Source organism: Felis catus, chromosome D4, assembly GCF_018350175.1.
Source record: "Felis catus isolate Fca126 chromosome D4, F.catus_Fca126_mat1.0, whole genome shotgun sequence".
Taxonomy (NCBI): domain Eukaryota; kingdom Metazoa; phylum Chordata; class Mammalia; order Carnivora; family Felidae; genus Felis; species Felis catus.
Window position 1 is genome coordinate 82,652,355 of NC_058380.1, and position 24,676 is coordinate 82,677,030.

At 45.5% G+C, this 24,676-nt stretch overlaps 1 protein-coding gene across 12 annotated transcripts in view; it reads right to left on the reverse strand.

Annotated features, from left to right (window-relative positions):
* The window catches only part of DENND1A (DENN domain containing 1A), a 510,341-nt gene that overhangs the window by 194,743 nt on the left and 290,922 nt on the right, over nucleotides 1–24,676 (reverse strand). For all 12 annotated transcript variants that reach the window (XM_045043640.1, XM_045043639.1, XM_045043642.1 and 9 more), the window contains one exon: nucleotides 8,348–8,393. In XM_045043640.1, coding sequence (XP_044899575.1) covers nucleotides 8,348–8,393 — 46 coding nt within the window. The remainder of the gene's footprint in view (nucleotides 1–8,347; nucleotides 8,394–24,676) is intronic.

Genomic DNA, 24,676 nt, shown 5'->3' on the forward strand with positions numbered 1-24,676 from the left:
CACGCCCCCCTGCGTGCAGCTCTTTCTCTTAACCTGATAGGATTTTGATTAGTTCAAGCTTTCTCTTAGTAACAGTTTATAAACTAAATTTTCTTTGAAGTCGGTTTTCACATTGCTAAGCGGAACTTACATATAATGACTGGCTAAGTGATGATAGGAAAATTGGCAAACAAGAGCATCAACGATGGTTTCACATTTTCTACTGGGATTCTCCCTCATAAATTACTCAGTTTTTCTAATCTATAACAGAGGCTTATCTCATCTCACAAGAGAACATTTCAGTCACAACAAATTAGACTGAAAATGTACTGACTGCAAGAGATACTTAAATCAGCCAGAATTACTTGTTCCCTTTGATTACATAAATTACTACTAGAGCTTTAAATTGTTTTGTATTAACTAATTCAACATCAGGATAAGTGACATTTAAGAATCGCATTCAGGGGCGCCTGGGCGGCTCAGGCAGTTAAGCATCCGACTCTTGGTTTCGGCTCAGGTCATGATTTCACGGTTGTGGGATTGAGCCCTGTGTTGGGCTCAGTGCTGAGCACCGAGCCTGCTTAAGATCCTCTCTCCCTCTCCCTCTGCCCTGCCCCCCAGCCCATGCTCTCTAAAATAAAAAATTCTTTAAAACCTAAAACAATTCAGAAACAAAACAAATCCCACTTATTGTACATGTAGAAGCCGCTGTGAAGAGGAGAGAGCTTCTGGGGGAAACTCATCAGGCACAGTCCAGGACCTCCTTCGGGCCCAAAGTTGAACGGAGCTTCTGAATGGTCACCCTGAATGCTGCGCGTGTGACAGACTTACATGTGACGATTCTGCCGGATAACAAACAGTATGCTGAGGAAATTCCAGCAAAGCCGAGCTACTGATTACTTTTTTTCTTTATATAATAAAGCAAGTGCCAGCAAGTGACCTAAACGTTGCTCTTAACTATAAAGAATCATGTTTGGCGTGGTATTTTTTTTTTTTTTTTTTTACATATAATTTATTGGTATAGTATTTTTAAAAAGCCCTTCACATCTGTTATATCACTGAATTCTCACAACTCCTTGGGGGAGCAAATACAATCCTAATTTTACTGACGAGAGAATGACGTCGTGAAGAGGCTAAGTAACCCAGCCCCGGTTACAAGTATAGTCAGAGCCCTTCTCTGGACACACATGAGGCCGCCAGACACGAACTCCCGGGTCCCTTGGCCACCATCCCCCGTCCGTGCACGGCATGGAGGCCACCCGAGAAGGAAAACCTCAGGTGAAGCTGGGCCTCTGCTCAAGACTGAGGCGGGGTTAGGCATGATCCACACGGCCTGAGTAGACGGCGCGCAGGGCAGAGTCTCTGGGTCCTCACAACCCCATCGTGGCCGAGGGACTAGACAGAAGTTATTTTACCTGAGCCTCAGCTTGCCCATTTGCAAATGTGGATACCCCTTCCTGGCGGAGAGATTCCGAGGAATGCTCCAAAGTGAAAATGGGTAAAGTACCTGGCACCGTGTCCGGTGTTGAGCAAGGACTCAGAAGATGTCCCAACCCTTGGCCTTTCTTGTCAGAGCTCTCCCCGCGAGCCTGCGACTGAAACTCCCAGGTGGAATGTTTCAGGCAAATATCACCTTCTTACAAAGCAGGACGAGGACTACTCAGCACTAACAAACCTCACCCGGGATTTCTCAACTCCTGTGAGGATACATATACAGGTCCCCACTCCCATCTAGAATAGAATTGTGGCTCCGAGCTCTGCACCAGTCTCAGCTTTAACAAGGGTGAACTACATCTCATTACCCTCTACCTGTGGAGTCCTGCGAAGAAGCAAATGGCACGATGGTGAACAGGAAACACTCCCCACTCATATGAAACTGTTTAAAGATAAATATATATCTATTAAAAAAATGAATAAAGGATTAAAGACTTTCTCTGCTGAGGGAAAAAGGGAAAAGAAAGAACTAGTTAAAATTGTGCCTACTCATTTGACAGAAATTCAGATTCTTTGAGATGCAAAGGCAGGGGGGAAGGGTTATTTTTCTTTTCTGTAAATAAGTAAATCCTGTTATTTTGTGCAAAAAGCCGCTACTTACACCGGGAGCCCCTCTGGCTCCCAGAGACTGAAAGGAGCTCTGCCTTGGCACCCGGTGTGGCCTCAGGAGCGGTGCCTCAGGGCTGTGCCAAGCACCTGGTGCATCTGCAAAATCAGGTGTCTTTCTAGGAGCTCCCGCCAAGCCTCCCCAGGGAGAGGATGGCGAGAAAGAGAACAGAATGCTGGAAGCCTGGTCTCGTGCCCTCGTGAACCCATCACATGCCTCTTAAAATTGCGACGGTGGCAGAGGTAGCAAGGGGCCGGGGAATTTGGTTTCTGGGTCGCATTCCCCCTGTTCCGACTGCCAGTCTAAATGTCTATCCTCTGGGCGCCTGGGTGGCCCAGTTGGTTGAGCGTCCAACTTTGTCTCAGGTCATGATCTCCAGGTTGGGGAGTTCGAGCCCCATGTCGGGCTCTGTGCTGACAGCCGGGAGCCTGCTTGGGATTCTCTGTCTCCCTCCCTCCTTCTCTCTCTCTCTCTCTCTCTCTGCCCCTCCCCCGCTCATCACACACACGCACGCTCTCTCTCTCTCAAATAAACAAACATTTCATGGATTAAAAAATAAATTTATATCCTCAAACTGGGCTGTAGAAAGAATATCTAATTCATGAAAAGTACTTAGAAACGGAGAGGAAAAGACAAAATCTAGTAAAAGCGGTGCTTAAACCCTCGAAGAAAGTCATCGCTGCAAACACCTCGGCCACAGCATGGTAGCAAGGGAGCCATTCGGAAGCTTGGGTTTGGGATGCCAACACATCTGAATTTTATATATATGGTTGTGGTGTGTAATTTACTTAAGAATTACCTTGATCTTTATAAATATCAATTTACTTTATTAACATGGTTAAGCAGTTTCCAAGCATTTTATATGGAAGGACTGTGTTTCTAATGGCCCAGAAGGAGAAGGCCTGACCATGTCCCTCCCCTATTTACACACTTCAATGGCTCTCCATTGCCCTATAAAGTTCAAACTCTTTAACAAGGCTTACAAGGCCCTGGATGGCCTGGTCCTTGCCTGCCTACCTCAGCTCTGCTCTCTCCCTTCGGCTCTGTGCTCCCGTCACACACTGAACTACTCCTACTTCCTGGAAAGCTCCATGGTGGTCATTTTAAGTCTTTGCAGATGCTGTTCCCGGTTTCCCTGGCTTCAGCTTAGGTGCTCCCTTCCTGTCAGAGGCACAGCCCTTGAGGCTAGATTTGGTGTTTCCCCTACCGGACCCATGGCCTCCCAAATTCACTGTAATTACTTTCTACTTGCCTGCATCTGCTCTAGACGAAACCCTGTGAAGGCAGGGATTATGTGACGCTCACCATTTCATACAGAACCCCTAGCAGGATGCAGTAGTTGGTATTCAGAAGGCTCTCAAAACATCACCGTAGAAGGGGACGTGGACCGTGTGCCCGGCACAGACCAGGCACTCACATATGCCGGACACACACAGGACTCATGTATTTATTTAATCCTTCCCATGATTCTAAAAGATGGGTGCTAACCGCTATTACAGATGAAGGGAGAGACAGAGAGACAACGTATCTTGCCCGAAATTACTACAGCAGGACAGTGGTCAAGCAGAGGGTCGAGAGTGCATTCAAATTCTACAAAAGGACCGCTCCCATCCCCGAAAAAGTGTCTCTAGCACTGCAGACCAGGAGAAAATAGGGCGACCACAAACTCTCCTTCTCTAGGTAATGAGGACGATGGCCCTGGTAACCTACGAGTCTCTGAAACGTGCTCCCAAAGCTACCGACTTAACAACGTAAATGGCTTTAAGCCCACTGAGGAAATAAAAACATCAACGGTTGTTGATCTCTGTTGAACTCTTTATGTGCCAGGCTCTATGTGAGGCACCCACCAAGCATTAGCTCACTGGATCTCCCAACAATCCTGTAAGGGAGATGTGGCCACTGTCCTCGTTTCATAGGTAAGACAACAGACGTTAAAAGGTCATTACCTTCCCCAGGATCGCAGAAGCAGGAGGTTCGGAGGGCTAAAATCCAGAGTCCACGTTCTAACCACTGCACTGCACCGCCTCTGTGTACAGGTGGGGTATGATACACAGGCTAACCCGAGCCTCTGTCTGCAACTGTGCCATAGCTATCGCTTCTCCTTCCTCCCTCCTGACCACCGGGATACATGCATACGATATTCTGCCGACATCCCTCGTAGCACTCTGAGGCCTGGACACAAAGCATTGTCTGTGAGGCTTGGAGAGGAAAGTCTTCATTTATCAAAACGGAGAAGCACCATCCACCAGATGTAACCTGGCACCTGCCACCAGACCAGGCACAGAAGAGGGGCGGCAGAAACGTCTCCTGAACTGAACCGAGGTGGAGAGAATGAAAGGAAACAGGCCCTGTGGAATCTGGCCACGTTTCGGTATTTCCTAGCTGCCAGCTAACAAGATCACTCTCTCCAAGAAGAAACTAGGTCCATGCCAATACCCTTGGCTATCCTGCTAACTTACCACTAGCCTCAAATTAATGTTTGCTTAAATGAGAGAAAGAATATAAAAAGGCGGAAGGAGGGGTAAGAATCCGGATTGACTATAAACTTGTCACTTCAGAAGGAAGGCAGACTCTCGAAGGTGACTGGGTTACCATTCAACAAATAGCAGGGGCACCCTGTTAGAACGGAAGACCAGAATGAGGTCTTTCCCCAAAATAACCTTTTTTTCAAATGAGAACACTAGGTTATAATTTATATTTCCTTTTGTGCAGCAAATTTGAGTGTCATAAAAATGGTTAAAAAGTCTTCCTATGGTAGCTTTTTCTAAACTTTTATGAACATCTGCCACATTCATTTGAAGTTTAAAAAATTCTGGCACATATGCAAAGGCATAATAAGGTGCCTATAGCTTTCAAGAAAAAATAACAAGACAGTCAAAAATAAGCCTTTTGCTGAATTGCCAGTAAGAAAACTAGTGTGCGAGAGGAGATGGGCCTTCCCAAGCTCCTTCCTTAAAGAGCTTTCCTTTGGCCCCAGGTACGAGCTCCTCCCCAAGCGTTACAGCCCATGGTGCCTGGAAGAAATCTCAGGGAAGCATTTCTCTCCCTTGAAGAGTATAACAGAACCAGATAAACCCAATCAAAAAGAATGACTAGAGCATTCCGAGTCTGAGCTGAAATCCACGGAAGGAGATTAAGAGACTAAATTCCACGATTTGGTAGTTCACGGCTACCCAACACACCCGGGAAACACGACTTTGCTCGGAAAAGTGGTTTAGCTGGCCTCAAGAATGGGGCAACGACTGATCTGGCTTTTCTTTTACTGCTGATCACACAAGAATTTGGCATGGCAAACCCCTCCCCAACTTCAGTCAAACAGGTCTAAGACTGATCTTGCCCAATGCTTCCTGAACCTTCTCACGTAAAACCCCTCAAAGGCTGAGGAAGGAGAGTGGATTTGCACCCATTCACCTAAAGGCAAAACTGTCTCAAGTTTCAGCTTCAGAATTTACATATATTTTGCATTACATGTTTTACTACCAGAGGTCTTTTCAAAAATTCCTTACGATCATATAAAAAGTAAAAAATTTACTCCACCTTTAAGTAAACTTATGGTGCTGGTTCCCCGGAAACAGTGAGGCTCTGAATGTGTCCTGGAATCCAGTTTTCCAAGCACGCACTCAATCCTTCTTTTCAGAAAGTACGTGCTCGGCGTCCTGCTAGGTGCTGAGGCCACCACATGAATGCAGCACAGTCTTTGTTCTCAAAGAACTCATACTTCTAGGGATGACGGAGAGGACAGAGCAGCAGACAGCTATCATCCGGGGCAAGAAGTACAGTACGTGAAAGATGACAACTGGGGACTTCTGGGAAGAGGTGGAGAAGGGCAAGCTTAGCCAGAGGGAGGGGGTGTTGAGGAGGGATGTGGGTGTGCTTATGGATCAGGGAGAGCACTGGCTAGCAAGGGACAGTGAGAGGACAGCAGTGGAGACAGCAGGACATGGGGGAGGGCAGAGAGAGGCTGGAAGGCAGGCTATGGAGGTACGCGACGAGGCGGAAGGCACCCCACCACGTGTCGGGACTTTGGCCTGAGTTCATGTCCGTCTCCCTCTCTCTACGGCCTAGCAAACTGTTCAGAACACAGAGGCCTTCATTTTGCTTATCAAAGGAATGAATAAGGCTTCACAGGAATCCAAGAAAGCAAAGAAAAAGGTCATCGAAGGCAGTGAGGAAGGAACAGGTAGAGAGAGATGTCAGAAACCTGGTGACTATTTCGAGAGAAAGAATGAGGAAGAGAGGAGAACTCAGCCATGCTTGGTGTGTCCCACTTTGGTGCCTCTGCGGGCAATGGTGCCACTCACAGACCGGGAACACCAGAAGGTGTGGGTGTGTGTGTGTGTGTGTGTGTGTGTGTGTGTGCACGCGCGCACGTGCACGTACGTAACGCATTGTCTGGGGAAGACTGAGTCTGAGACATCTGTAGTCCATTAGGTGACAATCCATCAGCACTTGAAACTTGGCATCTGAAGTTCAGAGAAAGAGAAGCCAGAGGAAGTTCAGAGCTGAGAGTCACAAATATCACGTTGGTAGCTGAAGCAAAAGCCTTACGAGAGATGACTAGAGGGCATGTGGAGAAGAAAAGCAAGCTAAGACTAGAAATGTGGACAATGCTGAAGGTAAAGGGACATGAAAAAGAGTCTGAAAAAGCCTGTACTAGAACAGCCTGGAAGGCAGGAGGAGGGGCCGGAAAGAGCTGTGGACTCTGATAGACCAAATGGTCTTTACATTTGTGTCTCAAACTCTGCAGCGACTGGCGTGAAAGGTCAGTTAGAAAAGTATTCACTTTCAATTTTTCACACAGGAGCCTTGAATACACCCCTAAACTTGACAAACAAAGGTAAAACACAGAAGAAATCTCTTCAATCTGATCTAAATACACCATCCGAGATCGTCCATAAACTGTGTACTGTATGTGCTCAGGGCTGGGTGACGACAAGGAGGAACTGTTAACAGAATGTAGGAGCCACATGGCCGTCCTGTCAAATTAGAAATTTGAGCAGATTTCTGTGGTCTATTTTGATCAAGATTCTCAATGTCAAACAAACAGGTTTTTCGATAACCAACTTGTTTCATTTTCGTAAGCACAATAGCACAGTGTGCAACAGTTAGTGAAGAAGCAGGTGGTCCTCGTCGACGTGAAATGAAGGCAACAGAAGAAGAGAAGTAGCACTTCCTTTAAGACATGCAAAGCATCATCACAGACGGACAGGGCTCTAGATTTTCCCTCTGGGAGCTTATCTCCTGTGCAAAACAGGCCAGCCCCCACCTCCCACCCCATTTTGCTCTAGTACAAATTTAAGCTCTCTCTCTCGAGGAGGGAAAAGCTTAAGGTTCATGTCTACAAACCAATGGCACTTACAAAAGCACACAAAAGCCCTTTAAAAGAACTGCTATCTAATTGGTACAGCCATGCAGAAAGCAATCTGGCACCAGATTCCTAGCTTTGACCAAGCATTTCTACTTTGGGGCGGGGGGGCGGGGGGGGGGTTCTGTGCTAAAGAAATAAGTCAGGGTGTGGAGAGAGCCTTATGCAAAAAGATGTTCACTGAAATGCTATTTATAATAGTGAAAAATGATAAACAACCCAAGTGTCCAACAATTACAGGAAAATGGTTAGGTTGTGGTATATCCAAACAGTGGATGGACAGGCAACAAATTAAAAATTATTCATATTGAGAGTGGATTAACATATGTAGAAATCTCCATGCCATAATATTAAGTGAAACAGACCTAAAACTATATATATAATATGTATACATATATATATCAGTTATGCATAACAAAATATATATTCACAGAATATAGACTAGGAGGAAGAATAATAAAATGCTAATAGTAGTTGAGTCTGAAATAATGGTATCGTGGACACTTTTCAACTTTCTTCTTTATATACCTACCTACTTTTTTATACCATGTTTTTGACAATGAAAAATGGCGTACTGTTACAGTGATTTATAATAAACATCATTTTGAAAAGCAAACAATTTCCCTTCTCTTTCCTCCTGCCTCTCTGAACCTCTCTCCCTCACCCATGAAAACTGACAACCTCCAAGCAAAGCGGAAAAACACTGGAAAGCAGAGCCCAGTGGAAAGGGCCTCCGCCGGATGCTCAGCTCTGTGCACCTGCGAGGGGGCTGAGCATGAGGTGTTGGTTCGACACGCTCCCATGTGCAGAGCTGTGAATCCCGAGACTGTGTCTTTTCCACTGCCGCATAGCAAAACAAAGCCGCGAGTAGAGAGATCTGGGGAGGAAAGGCGCCAACTTACCTCCATTAAACTTAAATGGATTCCTATGAGGTAGGGCATGGGAGCACTGTGAAGAGAAACAGAGACACACAGCTGCTTTAATGTCTGTTGCTTCCGACAGAAAATTACAGATGGTTCACTATTTGGAGAAAAACTGTTTTAATAAACGTATGCACAGTTACATTTCCTTTCACAACAAAAATCTTAATGTGACATTTTGTTCCCAAGCCTAGAAACTTCAGAAGAATTTCAAAACGTGGGCAGCATTAGAGGCAGCATGGGCGGTGTGGGAAGAGCACTGACCTTGGGGTCAATCCCTAAGTAGCCCCATGTGAGCACACAGCCTCAGTTGCCTTATCTTTAAAATGGGATACCGGAATCAAACTGGCAGCTTGTGATCAGAACGAGAGAACATACACGTAAAGCGGTTAGTAGAGTTCGTGGCACAAACGGACACTAGTGACAACAAATCGCCACAGTTAGAACAGAAAAAGCAGTTAACAAGGTTGGACGCAAGGTATAATAGGTTTCAAAGAAGACTGATTTTTTTTTTATTTGATGTTTCCTTCTGACCTCAAGAGATGTGATCTAACTGTCCATTCTGACTGGCCTAAATACACGGGGAACTTTGAGCAAGCCTCCCCTCCCCGACTGCACACACACCACCCAATTCAAAAAGCCCCTTCCGACTGCTTCATTCACAGCGCAATGGTTCCCTAAGTCATCAAATGAGCAGAAGATGAGAGCCCAACTCCAAAGCTCTTAAAACCTGGGCACTATGGATTGATCTTCTTTGGTTTCAGGAGCGCGTGTGTGTGTGTGCGTGTGTGTGTGCAAGCATGCTCGCACACATTGTGTGCATCACATTATGATGCTACTTACCAATAAGAAACGTGCTAGGCGTTATGTGAGGAACTGCAAATTCATCTTTCCTAATCCACACCAACAATGGCATCAGGTAGGCTTTATCCCCAGTTGACAGAGGAAAGAATAGCCCCCAGAGAGCTGAAATCACTTGTCTAATGCCACAAAACACAGGAAGCAGCAAACCTGGGGTGGCTCTGAATTTCCTCCTTCTGGGCCACGCTGACTTCATAATACTGAACCTAAAACCCCGGGGCCCACCTCCCATGCATGTATTTCCTGGGGAGTAGGGGACGGCAGTCAAGGAGGAGGAGGAACAGAGTGTCTCTCCAGTATGCGACACATCCTATGAAAGGTCAAGGGTGTTCTGTGGGCGTAGAGGAAAGGTACCTGGCTCCAACCAAGGTGACCAGGCACCTTCCCTCTGGGGCAGCCAGGAGAGCGGAAGTGCACCTACAAGGATGGCTTTCTTGGGGACAGCGTTGGGAGAACCACAAGGGTAGAAATGAGAAAGGAGAGGGGTGCATCCACTTGAATACTAAGGAGTTTAGGCTTTATTCTGAAAGCAATCGATAGGGAATGAAGATTTTTAAACATCAGATGTGCATTTTAAAATTGCTCAAACATTTAAAAATAAGAGAGGGCACAATTCCCTCATTACCATTCAACAAATAAAATTCTTCAAGCAAAAATCCTTCCCCAGAATATAAAATGTCCTCCTCACTACAGATCTCAGCAGTAATAGATCTTGGGAGCCTGTAAAACAGACTTGAATATTAGCAGCACAGTTTGGGAACTATTCTTCTAGAAGACTTTTTGTGTTTGATAATAGCCAAAGAAAGAATTATGCACACAACTGCACTGAAAGTGGAGTTGTCTTTTCTGTGCTTTCTTCTTCTTCTTCCTCTCTCCTTTTTAAAAAAGGTATCTGCTGTGCACATTCAGCTTCTCTTCGCTTCTAGGGGCAAGGAAATGCCCTGCGATATTTTTTCCCCTTAAACTGTAAACCATTAGTTTAGCTGCCAGTTACACAAATACTCGAACTTCCCAGTGTGCCGGGCTCTGCTGTCCAAGCTTTCTCCAGGGTACGCTGAAATGAATGTGTTTCTAATTAAGTAGCTTCAGGAACACGACAGCTTCAATGTCAAAAATACAAAGTCTGAACCCTGGCAGGAAGTCTTAAGACTGCAAATGTCTCATCTCGTGGAACCTTGCCTAATGTAATGAAAGGAAGCAGGAAGAGAGAATTCCAGAAAAATGGCCACTTATTAATTTGTCCAGCCGCACAGCCTAACACATAGAAGGGAGGAAAAACTCCAATCTGTAACATTTAACCGAATCTTAGCAACTTTTCCAGCTCCTGCATTGACTCATGCAATTGACAAATGACGTGGGGTTTTCATCAGAATTTCAGAATTGAAATTCTAGCCGGTGAGTTAATGTACAGAAAAAGACCATTCAAACAACTGTGAGGAAAAGGTGAAAACGAATACGGAGCAAGTCTCCGTCTACCTCAAGTCTCATCCCTGAAAAAGAAATGTTTTCTAGAATTTTAAATGCATAGGTTTTAATGCCATGCCCTTTTGTCCTGCAATAAAAATCAACGATATTTTGAAAGACAGGAACAGTAGTCTTGCAGAAGTGACTGCACGTGCAAAGAGGGACAAAGTGAGACTCACCATTCAGGTATCATTAGGTAGGCATTTTTTTTTAAGCCCAATAATTTTCCAAAGAGTAATCACGGCCTATCATAGAAGTGCAATTTCTTAGCCAAGTATTGCTAGGGCTGCAGCAGCTCTGTATTTAGAAAATATTGAAAGCACACTTACTCTGAAATCACAGCAGCCCCAGCTTTTGTATAAATGCAAATTTGGACAAATACCTTTTACACTGTCATCATTTGCTTACAAAGCCTCAAATACTTCCCTGAATTGACTGCATTTTCACTAGGCAAGGATACTAATTACAAATTCCAAGTGGGGAGAGGAAAATGGAAGAAAAAAAAAAAAAAGGAAAAAGAAAAAGAACAGAAAAGAAAAAAGAAACCCAGAGCCCGCTTAACATCTCAATGTGGCAAATATGTAACTGGGTAATCCTAGGTGGGTCCTGAAAGTTTCTGTTCTCCATAAACCTCAGTAGTTACTGCAGATACTGACTCGTTTTCTTTGGAAATCTCCTTTTCTTTGTCTTTTTATGGTAAGGAGAAATTTAGGGGAGAGGGGATCCCATCACCTGAACGGTACTTTTGTTTTCACGTTTTCCTCACCCAACTTTGGCCCACAATAAGGAACATATTTCTATCTTTGAAATTCTGGAGTGCATATAATCTGTTTTTTCTCTCTCTCTCTCTCTCAAAAATAAACAAACATTAAAAAGGAAAACAATTTTTAAATAAATAAATAAATAAATAAATAGGCAGGCTCTGTTAAGGTGGGAATCCTTCAGGACTACTGCAATAATGCACGAAGTGCCAGGCACAGGAACAGCACGTGGTAGGCTCGGTAACCTATCAAGTCCAGATGGGTTCTCTTTGAGTCCCTGACATGGCATGTCCCACTGGACCCATTCTCTGAGCGCCCAAAGAATGGTTTGATTGTATCTCAGGAACAAGATACAATCAAACCTCATCTAGAACCTGTCTTCCTTTATTAGGTCCCCAAAAGAACTTGTCCGTTGCTTCTCAAGAACACAGCAATGCAAACATCTGCTCAACAGCAAATGAACAGCATGCTTATCTGCTGTTGGTGCCTTTCAGCATTCGCAGTGACTTTACATTTTAATGGCGATTCTAAGTGTGATGTTGAAGCCATTTTAAATGGCATTTAGACACAACATGTGCAGAACCAATAATGCACATAATTAAAGCGGTGATAATGTTAACAGCTATGACCAAGTTCACACAGAGGCAGGCCATGACAACTGTGTCACAACGACCCTATGGCCGATGGCAACTGTGGGATGCATCGTGCTTCTCCGAATAGCATAACAGGGTACGTCTCTATTAGGCCTTTGTTCTCTGGGAATTACTGTAGTATCTGACTTCATCAGTTACATTCTGGAAGAATAAAAACTATTCTTCCTTCCTTCCCTGCAAAGGGAAGCTGGTGTCAAGGCAGTGACCTTTACCTGAGAGGTATGTTTAATTTGAATCCTACTAAGGGGGAAAAGAACTAATATTTATTGAGCTACTACAACCCAGCCGCTTTTAGGCGTTACTTACAGTTCTCAAGACAACACTGCAAGGTAGCACTATTATCCACATTTTCAGACTGGGAAACAGGCTCAGAAAGGTGAAGTAATTTGTCCAACGTCACACAGCTAGTAAACAGTGAACCTGGAACCACAGTTCCAACCTGGGGCTGTCGGATGGCTGTGCCCATGCTGTCTCCCGAAACACACTTGGTACTCAAGCCAAAAGAAGTGCTGATGTCCCAAGGGGGCTACTCACCCAATCCTCCTATGAACTCAGGCCTTTCTTACAGCTGAGTTCTACGCAGGAGCTCATTCCCCACACCGCTATGGCTCCCGCAGACTTAGGAATGGTGCTGCGGCCCCGTTCACGATTACTGCACTTCCACAATTTGTTTCATTCCCTTCTCCAGACAGCTAGAGCCCTCTTAATTATGTTCCCCTGAGGTGAGTGGCTACTAATTGGAAAAGAGTGAGGTTTAATAAAAGAAGGTTGGCTACTCAAGACACAAAACAAAGCTTCCCAGGACAAAGGGGGAGGGGCGGGAGGACCCGCGGAGAGGTGGGGGGCCCCCCCACCCCCAGGTGAGAGACACCTCTTCTTCGACCTCAGGAAGGAATCAGCTACTAGCCCCTGGGGCCGGAGGGGGTGGGGAGGGGGGATGGAAGGTCCACTGCTTTGCTCATCCCCATAAAAATGCAAAGTCAGCACTGGAGTTCGCATGCTTCAGGGCCCAGTGGACCTCTGCGAGGCACACACCTCCTCAATCACATCCCGGACGGACCGGCTACGGGGAGCCCAGGAGTCTTTCCTCAGTCTACTACTTTCAAAGGAAAGGCAAACTCTGAAAGAAGTCTTAATCATTTGAGCTTCTCTTTCTTCTTTGGAAAAGAAACAAAAGCGCAAATACAGCTTGCCAAATGGTTTCCAATTCTGCTCTGAAACAGCGGGGCCCGGCATGGGTGGGCAGGTTAAAGGACAAGAGGTGGGAGAAAGGGCTCGAGCGAAGACCTCACAGCACATCTTATCAGAGAGCGCACACGATCGTAGTTCTGGTCTCCGACGGATGGCGTGCAGGCCGGTATAAGGGCCAGTGTGCACAGGGAGTCGACAACAGCGGCCACCGTTCACCGCACGCCCGCCAAGAGCCAGCCAGCATCAGGCTAGGGGCTCACCAGGCATTTTCTCGGCGGCCCCTCGCGGCAGCAGTGTGAGGCAGGCACTACTGCTACTGCCACCATAAAGGTGAAGACGTGAAGGTCATGCAGGTCACACAGCTGGCAAAATGACAGAACAGACCAGAACCCAAGTCTGCTCTGCTGAGACAAGACGTTTCCCAGAAGCCTAGCCTCGGCGAGGCCAGTGGAAGGAGGAGGGGAAGGAGATTAGATCTCCTCTAATCTGCTTTCTGAGGGCCGGTCAGCAGCTGGACCAGGTCTCAGCCGTGTCACATCATGTCCCGTCAACGCCAATCCCCACCTCCCCTCACCAGAGGAATCCTCTTGTTCCCAGCCTGCCTCTGAGCCCTTAGTCATACGGTGTCCCCTGGGCCTCAAGCCCTCTTCCTTCAGGTCCTCCTGAACCTTCGTGCCCATTAAGCACCACTTCTCACAGAACCCCAGTGGTTGCAAACACCTCCCTTCTTAGAGGCTTCTGTGTGGGTTGCCCACTTGGCATAAAGCACAGGTTAATTTGCACAGTTATTCTAGATGGTCAGCCACAGGAGAACCCAACTGTTTCCTGTTTCTCGGAGTCAGAGGGCTGTGCAGGAGGCTTTAGCTACCTTATCTCATTTAATCCCCCAAAGAATCCAATTTATACCATCCATTTTACGGATTAAAAAAAGGATTCTCAGAAACCTGCCCATGGTCACAGTTAATGGTGATTCCAGCTCAAATCCCTCTACTGCAAAGTCTTTTATATTACTCCTGCTAAATATGAACCTCCCTTAACCATTCTGCTAACTTAAAGAAAAAAAAGTCACTTGACAACTGTAATTGAAAAATAAAACAGCAACTAGATACTCCACAGAATAAATCCGTTAGCCTTACTCCCTTAAATGAATTGATACTCTTTTTCTTGTTGTTGTTGTTCTAAACAAGATTTAAAGCAGGTTAACACAGCAACAAAAGCAGGAAAGGAAACAGGGGCAAAGGGAAAAATCGCAAGCTGGGGTGAGGTTTCGCACACTGGCTGGGAGGGCCACAAATTTGGCTGTGACACTCCAGCTGCCGACACCCACCCAGGAAAATAAGATCGTAACAGGATTCACGGCGTCCATAGAGAAAAATAAACTAGCCGCTCAGGAGCTTGAATTTTAAAAAGGCAACTGGGGGCAGAAAAGAGAAAACTAACATCTGATGGCACATTTATTATGTGCTCAGTGTCTTTCATATGCTGGTCAGTCAACCAACAAATATTACTAGGTGTCAGGCATCACATCGGGCTGGGGACACAGGAGAGAACAGTTCTGGTCCCTGCCTATCTGGAATTTACAGTTAAGAGTAGGCATTAAATAAGCGCATTAGAGTATGTGTATAAAGTGCTATCAGGAAACATACAAGGCGTGGTGGGGCGGACCTCAGATGACCTCACTTCATCGCGGCAGCAGTCTTGAAAGGCTGATCTCCATAATTTACAGAGGAATCTATGGCTCAAACAGATTAAGTGACTCGACAAAGGTCACAGCTGGTAAGAGGCAGAAAATATGGCTTGAAAAGTGGAAGGGGCACAAATGCCATGAGTTAATCAAGGTTCTCTTAGGGGAAAAAGGTATTTAACTTTGTGCCTGGTTTCCACCCCGCCGTCCCTGATTTATGAGCAATAGCCCAGGATGAGGACCCGTGAGAGGACAAGAGCAATCCCAGACCGGGAGAGGAGGCACAGACTGTCCACTTTCATGTGTGCTTGGGTAGCCAGAGCACAGGGCTCACAACAGTGGGGGAGCTGGGTGTGCATGGTTCGGGCGCTAGAGATGGTTTGCTAATGCGACACATGTCTATCGCTGCAGCTGATGCATGAAAGGGGGGAGAGGGGACAGTGCCCTTCTGAGTGGGGCCCTGTGGCTTCCTGGGGTAACCCTGGAAGGGGGGGGAGATGGCTTTCAGAGCTTTAAGACCCCCGAACCCAACCTAAACGAATACGTGAGCTACAAAGATAACGCCTGGGTGAAAACCTGGAAAGGTCAACATCAAAGCCTGAAGTGGTCCGCCCTTTTGTGCCTCCTCAGTCTACCGGAAGGAGACATACTTGGAAAACATCAAGCAGGGCTCCATGGCTAAGACCGCTGCAGCAGAAGTTAATCACAGAAAAAAAAGGTCAGGAGACAGGGCTCTCTATTGCCCCCAGAGAGTTCAATGAGAACCATAACAGCCGGAGCCAGATGCAAAGGGAAATCTCAAGTTGGGATCCACCAACAGCCCGTGAGACTCTCATAGAAATGCAGGAATGAATGAGGGAGGTTTGAAAGAAATGAGGAGAGAAAGAGAGAGCGTGAAAGAGGTTTATGGATAAATCAAAAGAAAGCAAGCCCCTCTCGTCAATGTAAAAATTCAGAATGCAACTAATAAGTGGGGAAAATTTCTTCTTTTTGTCTTTCCAGGACTAAGATATGTCACGTGTCAAGATGCACGGCATCCAATTACTTCTTAGCCTGGCCTCTCAGTCTTTCAAATATTTAAGGGCGATCACAAACCCACTTTGGTTGAGAGATTATGCTGAGCCTAGCACTGTGCTGGTGGCCCCACGGACTCTCCCTTGTCCCAACAATGGAGAGAGGCAGGGGCACTTGTCCCCAGAGTCCTGCCATGAGGTAACTTCCTCCACTGCTGAGGCACGACGGCACTACTGTGGCTCCTGCTCTATTGGTGTCCAGGAACGTGTCTAGAATCTTTTTGCTATAGAGACCGCTATGCTGTGCCACAGAAATGCCACAGTCTTCTAAGTACTGGGTCTAAGACAGGCTCCATGTCAGGGAGGAGTGAGGAATCAGACACAGAATGTGTCTCAAGAAATGGAAAGCCAGGGGGGCGCCTGGGTGGCGCAGTCGGTTAAGCGTCCGACTTCAGCCAGGTCACGATCTCGCGGTCCGTGAGTTCGAGCCCCGCATCGGGCTCTGGGCTGATGGCTCAGAGCCTGGAGCCTGTTTCCGATTCTGTGTCTCCCTCTCTCTCTGCCCCTCCCCCGTTCATGCTCTGTCTCTCTCTGTCCCAAAAATAAACGTTGAAAAAAAAAAATTAAAAAAAAAAAAAAAAAAAAGAAATGGAAAGCCAGGCCAAGGCTTGGTCGTATAAGCAGAGGTCAGGGCCAGCTGTGTTCCAGGGAGGCCAGTCAGACACCGGGGCAAGGGAGGCAAGCCGTGCTGCCCTGTAACACATCAGGCAGCAGAGCGGGGACTGGCAAGGTGGGCCCAGCAGGGCGGGTTCTGCCGCTCAGAGGTATATGTGGCAGCAGAGGAGATGGAGGGCGGCAGGGCGGGTGGGTGAGCTGACAATCCCCACCCCCAACTGGGGAAGGGCCAATCCTGTGGTAAAGGGGCACGATGTCTTCTCTAACCCTGCAAGTCTCTGTCCCGTTGCGGGCACGCAATGCTGAGGCCGGATAAGCTGTTCCGCTGCATCCCTAGCGTCTGGGCCAACAGGGGCACCTTGGAGGGACCAAGTAAAGGGTCTGATGCCAACCACCTACATGGATTGCTCATTTTCACAGGACATTTGCTTTCTGCTGGATATGTTTGTGGAAGGTTGAAAAAATGTATGTTTTAAAATAAGGATAAATTACCTTACTAACAATAAAGAATGTATCAAATTTCTAACGGATCCAGGTCAGGATCCATTGATCACTGAGCTCAGGTCATGACCTCGTTTCATGATCTTGGTTCGTGAGTTTGAACCCCGCGTCAGGCTCCGCACTGACAGCTCAGAGCCTGGAGCCTGCTTCAGATTCTGTGTCTCCCTCTCTACCCCTCCCCCACTTGTGCTCTCTCAAAAATAAACAAACATTAAAAAATATTTATTAAAAAAAATCTAATGGACCTGGAAATAGTGGTGATGGTTGCACAACCTTGGGAATATACATAAACCCACTGAATTGTAGAGTTTTAAAAAGGGTAATTTTTGCAGTATATGAATTACATTTTAATTAAAAAAATCAAATGGGGGGGGTGCCTGGGTGGCTCAGTTGGTTAAGTGTCCAACTTCGGCTCAGGTCATGATCTCACAGTTTGTGAGTTCGAGCCCCGTGTCAGGCTCTGTGCTGACAGCTCGGAGCCTGGGGCCTGCTCCGGATTCTGTATCTCCCTCTCTCTCTGCCCCTCCCTGCTTGTGCTTTCTCTCTCAATAAATAAATAAATAAATGAATGAATGAATGAATGAATGAATGAATGAATATTAAAAAATTTTTGTTTACATCAAATGGAGAACTTGAACCTATAGAACCTACAGAACCCTACCTTCCTACAGAATCTATAGCATCGATAATACAAAGAGCCCAGTCTCTTCTCTCTGCCATTTTTCCACCAGGAAGACACTTTACTCATAAATTGTCCAAAACTTCCTCCAAAGACTCTCAGCATTCTCAGTCTTGGGTGCTGCTGAAGGAAATGCACGTGCATCTTGACGTAGGGCTCTGATGGTGGACAGCAAATTTTCAGGTTGTCAGGCTTTTCACGGACAACCATATTTTTAGCTATACTTTGGTGGATGAGGAAACTGAGGCTTGGAGACGTTATGTGATTCACCCAAAGACATGTATTCAATGGGACCAGAGCCAGGATTTGGACCCAAAACTTAACTTGTCTCCTACTCAGCCTCTCTGTTCAAATGTCAGGGTCAAGTTTAGCCAATTCTTACTAAGAGATTTATCTGGAAATCTATAATTTCCTTTTATTCAACCAACACACACGGTGCATCTCCCTGCTTCTTCTATCTGGAACTGAAACCCTGGCCCTTATCCCGTCCTCCTGCTCCCAGAGGAGCTCCTGGTGTGGTGTTCCACCCTGTCTTGGTGACTTGTTGCTTCTTAGCTTAAAAAAATCTGTTCTCCCATTCTTGCCTGGAGACCTGAGTTCTTTTGTGAAGGACTGTTTTCTCCTACCTTTCTATGCCCGATGCCAACCCAATGGGTTGTAGTAGGCACTCATAAATACTTGCTGCACAAGAGAAATGACAGTTTTTGTTCACTTATTGGAATTCAATCTTTAAAATCTTTTAACATTTATTTTTGAGAGGCAGAGACAGAGCATGAATGGGGGAGGGGCAGAGAGAGAGGGAAGACACAGAATCCGAAACAGGCTCCAGGCTCTGAGCTGTCAGCACAGAGCCCAACGCAGAGCTCGAACTCACGGACCTTGAGATCATGACCTGAGCCGAACTTGGACGCCTAACCAACTTGAGCCACCCAGGAGCCTCTAGAATTCAATCTTTAACAAAACCTACCTATCCCAGGGTTTGGTATATATAGGAGAATTTTAGCCACACCTGTCTACCTAACCTACTCCCATTCTACCTGGGGGTTGTGTATTTCGACTGGATTTTCTTGGGCCATTTATATACATTCGTATTAATAGAACTATAAATACGTATATGTAGTTATTAATAACAAAAAATAGTACCTACTATTTATAGAACACCTGCCTTGTGTCAGTAGTAATTACTATCCATGCTTGACAGAAGAGAAAGGAGGCTCAGAGAGGTTCAGAGAGGTTCAAGCTAGTGAATGGGGAAGCCAGAACAAAGCCAGGTTTTTCTGTTTTCCACCACACCACACTTCATTGATTTTTATTTCTGTCACTAAGAATATCAAGAATCCCACTAACTTGAGAATCAATTTACTCCCTATGCAAAATCTCATGGCATCAATGAAGACAGAGATTCGACCGGGCCTAGCTCCGGTCATCCAGAAGTCACTTCATAGCTGTGTCCAGACTGATGCCCTCCACCCACATGGACTGTGCACCCTGGCACATTTCAGACCATTTGCTAAAAATTCTAGACGGAATGCATGATGCAGCATGTGGGGACCGATTCAGAACATGACAGGCAGCATGGATAAAGGATCTAGAACTGGTATCTCTCACAGAGAATCTGAGCATGCCCAAGCTGAGTGGAAAAACGGCTTACAGAATCCTCTAGAAATGTCAGGAAATAGAATGCATTTTACAAAGACAAATGCAAAATTCACACCTTAATTGTACACATAGGATATAACTTTTTGGTTCAACCGTGTCCTCAGAGAGCATCAGAATTAGCTACTAACGTGGCTCTTGATCTGGATGGCCCCTGGGGGACAACGTGAACTTGCCCTGATCTGCTCTGGAAACATTTTGTCCCAAAGGTGGGTCCACAAGTGTCCAGAATAACCCAAAGACACGATTCAATTTGGGAACTGACTGGAGTCCTTATTTAGGACTACTTCTGAAAGAATAAGGCAGAAAAAGGAATTTATGTGGGAAATACCATGTGGTTTCTATTGGGACCTTTTATTAGCAACATTTAATTAGCATAGTGCCCAGTACACAGTAAGGGCCCTATAAATGTTTTCTGAATGAACGTAAGTCTATAATTAGCAAGTTATCAAGGAGCCTACACGAAAAAATTTTTCACCAAATCTTGGTGATGGGTGCAACTTATTCTCTAAAACTCTGGAGGATATTAATAAGGAAAGCTTTAACATGAGGAGGCCTTACATTTCAAGGGCAAGCTCTACCATTTCTTAGCTGTGTCACAGTGGTTGAAATCACTAAACCTCCCTGAGGTTCAATTTCCTAATCCATACAGTGGAGCCAGTACTATTCACTTTATGGCCTGATTTTGAAGATCTGCAATAGTGTTTATAAAGAGTTTGGTACACACTACTCAAGAGATGGTGATTATTATAATGAAAGGAAATGCAGATTCTCATCAGCAAGTTAGTCCTTCTGTCCCAGAAATGGGCAGGCTCTCCCAACACTGGCCAAGGTCAGGGCTGCCATCAGCCAAGGTAGGGGAACATTCTCATTTTCACTTTCAAAGTCAAGAAAATGGTACAGATCTAAAGTAGAAAGGAACCAGCAGCACATGTTTTTAAATATTCATAAGGGCTGGAAATGTCTTACTCCTTTCGTTTTCTCTGCCATCTGCTTTTGTTTCTTTTCTTTTCATTCTTATGCCACAGCTGCAAATGAAAACAACCATACAATAACTCAAGTTAAATAAAAAAAAAAATCAAAATAAAAACAATCTGAGGGGTAAAAAGAAAAGATGAATTATAAAGTTTTCCCCTGAGCTCACAAAGCAGCAGAAGCAAGAATGTTTGATGTGAGTTAAACCTTCTGGAAACCAAAAATCCATGTCCCATGTTTATAATAACCATGATAAGAACAACCACCATTTACTAAATGGCCTGTGTACCACTGGATGACCAACATCTCTGATTCCTAAAGCTGCTCTTCAAAGTAGGTAAATTAAACCCACTTTACAGAAAAAGATATTGCAGATCAGAGAGATAAAATAGATTTTTAATGGTGACATAGCTAATAAGAGATGAAATTGAGATTTGAACCCAGGTCTGTCCAAATCCAAAGCCTCAGCACTTTCTTTACCACCCTCTCCAAAAATGGGAAGGGAGCTGAAAATTTTAATTTGGGAAATATTCAGGGCAGACTATTTGTACTAAACTGATTTATTCAGATAATTAAAATCTGTGATTATACCTCTAATTAAAGTTAACTCAGATAATTGGTTGCTGTATTTGTGAATGTGCAATTAGTCCACATAATTGCGGGGATTTCAGCATCATACTTTCCACACATTCACCGCATCCCAGAGCTTTGGGCTCCTGGCCTCTGTTCTACACTCGGCTGCATTAGAGCTCTTGGGGGCTCTGGGCCCAAGCACCATGACTTGCGATACCAACAGCAGGATCTGGACTCAGCCTCATTTAACATGTCTTTGTCCAGAAGTCAATGAACACCTCATCTTCAAGTGCCATGTAAAAAGCTCTTACAGCCTACACTGTTGTCCTGAAAACCCCGAGCAGCATGTACCTGAAGAAAAACTGGCAGCAGTGGTCCTCATGTGTTAATTACACTTTCGAAGTCTATTATGCATAGAAAGGGCACCTGCTGGCAGTGAAAATGACTAGAATCTGCCCTTCCTGTGCAGTGAGTAAATTGAGAGTTCATTTCTACAGGAGATAATAGTTTTCAGATTCCATTTCGTGTATCCCCTGCATGGGGACGTACTTAACATTTAAATCATCTGCAGAGGAACAAACCTCCTTCAAATTTACATGTTTCAAGCTCCTAGCACTTTACTCAAAATGCTAGTTATCCCTGCTGGCTCTTACCACCAAGGATTAAACTCAACAGTGGTGAAAGTCACCGAGCACAATAGAATAAAGTTATTAGCATTGACTCAAATTTCAGGACATTTGTAGTTTCTGACCAAAGCAGTTGGTAGCAGGCTGAAGGTGATCAAATCAAGCCCTGAATGGAGGATCTGTTTTTCCTCTTGGGGTCTTTTATTTCATCATTCTTACATCTTGTAGTTAATAAACAGATACCAACCCCCACTGGCCTGCAATCATCCTCTGGTCAAATGTCAAAAAAAGTTCTGTGAAAACAAGAGACCAGGAGAGGGACCGCGATCACATACACAGAAACCTCTAAGATGGAGCCTAATCAAAAAACCCACTCAGGCTCTGAAAGAGACAAGTCTTCACTTGGATTTTTTGGAGTGCAAGGTGGGGGAGACAAGGGCTTAATAGTTTTCATTGTCAAGTCTCCCTCTTAAGGAAGACCTGTCGGCATCATCGGTCTCGGACAGGCCGCTACCACAGCTCATGAGAGGGCTGGCGTGAGAGAGGAAGTTGGAAAGTGGATCTGGGATCACCTTCCACAGCAAAGAGCAATATAGTCGATAAATCCTTTAAGCAAACAAGAATGGAGGGCTGGAAATAACAACTGGCTAGAATAAATGATTTTCTTAAAGGGAAACTTGTAAGCTATGGAAACCATACTTTTCACTGGAGAAACAAAATAAAATAAAACAAAAATCATGCAGCATTCTTCTCCCTCTTCCCTATCACCAATCCCTGCTAACACCGTGGTGTATGTCCTCTTTGATTTCTGCCTGTGTGTATCTGTGTGTGTCTACACATATCCACATTCATACATCTACATATGTACATATATCCACATTTTTTAGTTTTATATGCACACACGTTTGTTTTTATAAAAATGGAATCATACAGTACACTCTATCTATATTGGAGCAAGTTACTAAACCTCTTGGGGCCTTGGTTTACCTATCTGTGAAATGGAGCTAATAATACCTGCCTTATGGGGTTGCTAGAAGAATTAAGTGACATCACAGACTGGGGCACAGGAGATGTTCAACAATGGCAGCTACTGTTATCGCTGTAACTGACAAAGCATTTTTCTCTGCACGGTTCTGGGAACGTAAGCTGCTAGTTTTAAGCTAGCTGACAATTTAGCCACCAAAGCTTCCCAAATAATGGAAAAAAAAAAGTTGTACTATTTGGGAGGCAGAGGAACTGCAATGACTCTGCCCCCTCCTACCAATACCGGCACTCAGAAGCCCACAGGGCTCCGATCTGAGGCTCAGCATCAACACACACGGGGTGTCTCTTCCAGGGATAACCTGAGGGCTTCTTCTTAGAGCACGTGCCTGGGCTGAGGTGTGCAGGGAGAGTCGGGGGGGGGGGGGTTGGGGGGGGTGGGACCAGAGACACAGGCATAGGGAAGGGACCCATGTCAGTGTGTATGTATGGGTACAGGGGGGCCCCTGTCTGTGTGGGAGTAGGTGCCTGTGACACTATTACATGGTGGGGGGCAGGAGGTGTGCTAAGGAAACTGGGACTCACTGTGTGAGTCTTAGGGAACACATGTCCCCTTTCTACCTTTTCCATCTACTCCCCTCACCATCTTCCTCCACCTCCCCTGGCTCTGTGTCTTGTCCTCTTTCCCCCTCTCACTCCCCCTACCTCTTTCTTCCTTTCAGAGCCTCACGGTCCTCCTCCACCCAGCCCCCCAGTCTTTCACTCAAACAACAACAAACTACTCGATAGCAAACACAGTCCTCTCCTCTGAGATATGTGGCAGAATGGAAAAACCAAGAGAGTTGGTTTAGAAGCTCAAGAGGAAGTGGCAAGTCTAAGCAGAGGGACAGTCCCTTAATTTCTTAAGAGGTGGGAGAAAGGCACAGATAAAAACACCTACCTTGATAAGGTACTTAATGCCCTGCACTGCCCTGGAGAGGGTGACTGATTTTTACTTGATGGCCCTGAGTTACATCTTGGTTGTACACATGACTTGTTGGGGTGAGAGCGAGCACAACACATTCAGATTAGGAGTCCTGCGGAATACCTTTAAGCTCCCAGGACAATTTAACTATCTTGACGAACCTTTTCAGTGACAGGATTGCAAAATGGGCTGGAAGAACCCAGCAAGAATTATGACCTGGGCTCAATGTGAACTGATGGCAAGTATCCTAAATCACCTTTTTTTTTTTTTTTTTTAATGTTTATTTATTTTTGAGAGAGAGAGCGTGCGCGCACGTGAGCAGGAGAGGGGCAGGCAGAGAGAGGTTAGGGGAGTACCGAGGATCCAAAGTGGGCTCTGTGCTGACATTAGCGAGCCTGACGCGGGCTTGAACTCGCAAACCAGGAGATCATGACCTGGGCTGAAGTCAGACACTCAACCAACTGAGCCACCCAGGTGCCCCCTAAATCATCTGTTCTTAAGTGACAGGGCTGTGATCCCTCAATGGGTCCTTTCCTCCTGAAGCTCTTAATTTGTCTCAGGCGGTACTTTTTCCTATACGTGTACAGTGCTCCCTTATCAACGTCTGCTGACTTGAGCTGTCTGGAGACAATGTCTTTAGTAACATTACACCAGAGAAAGAAATTATTCAGAAGAAAAACAGATCCAAATCAGTTACAGACACACTCTTTTTTGGTAATCCGTGGAGGACAGATAGTGACAATGTATCTGCAGAAACATTTTGTGAGTGCCTACCATGAGTCAGGTTTTCTACATCATGCCCTTTATTCTGCTGTATCATTTATCTTCATATATTATTTATGGCACAACTTCATTTTACAGATGAGGAGACAAAGTCTTAGGCTGAGCGACTCGCCCAAGGTGGCAGAGCGGACTCTAAGGCCGCGTGCCTTCCACTAAAATACATTTCCCCTGAACAGCGAAACTCCCGTCAAAGAAGTGCAGAGGGCTTTGAGGTCTGGCTTGTGTTCCCCAACCACAGCCAGAGCGACTCCTACAGAATGTGCCAGGGTAC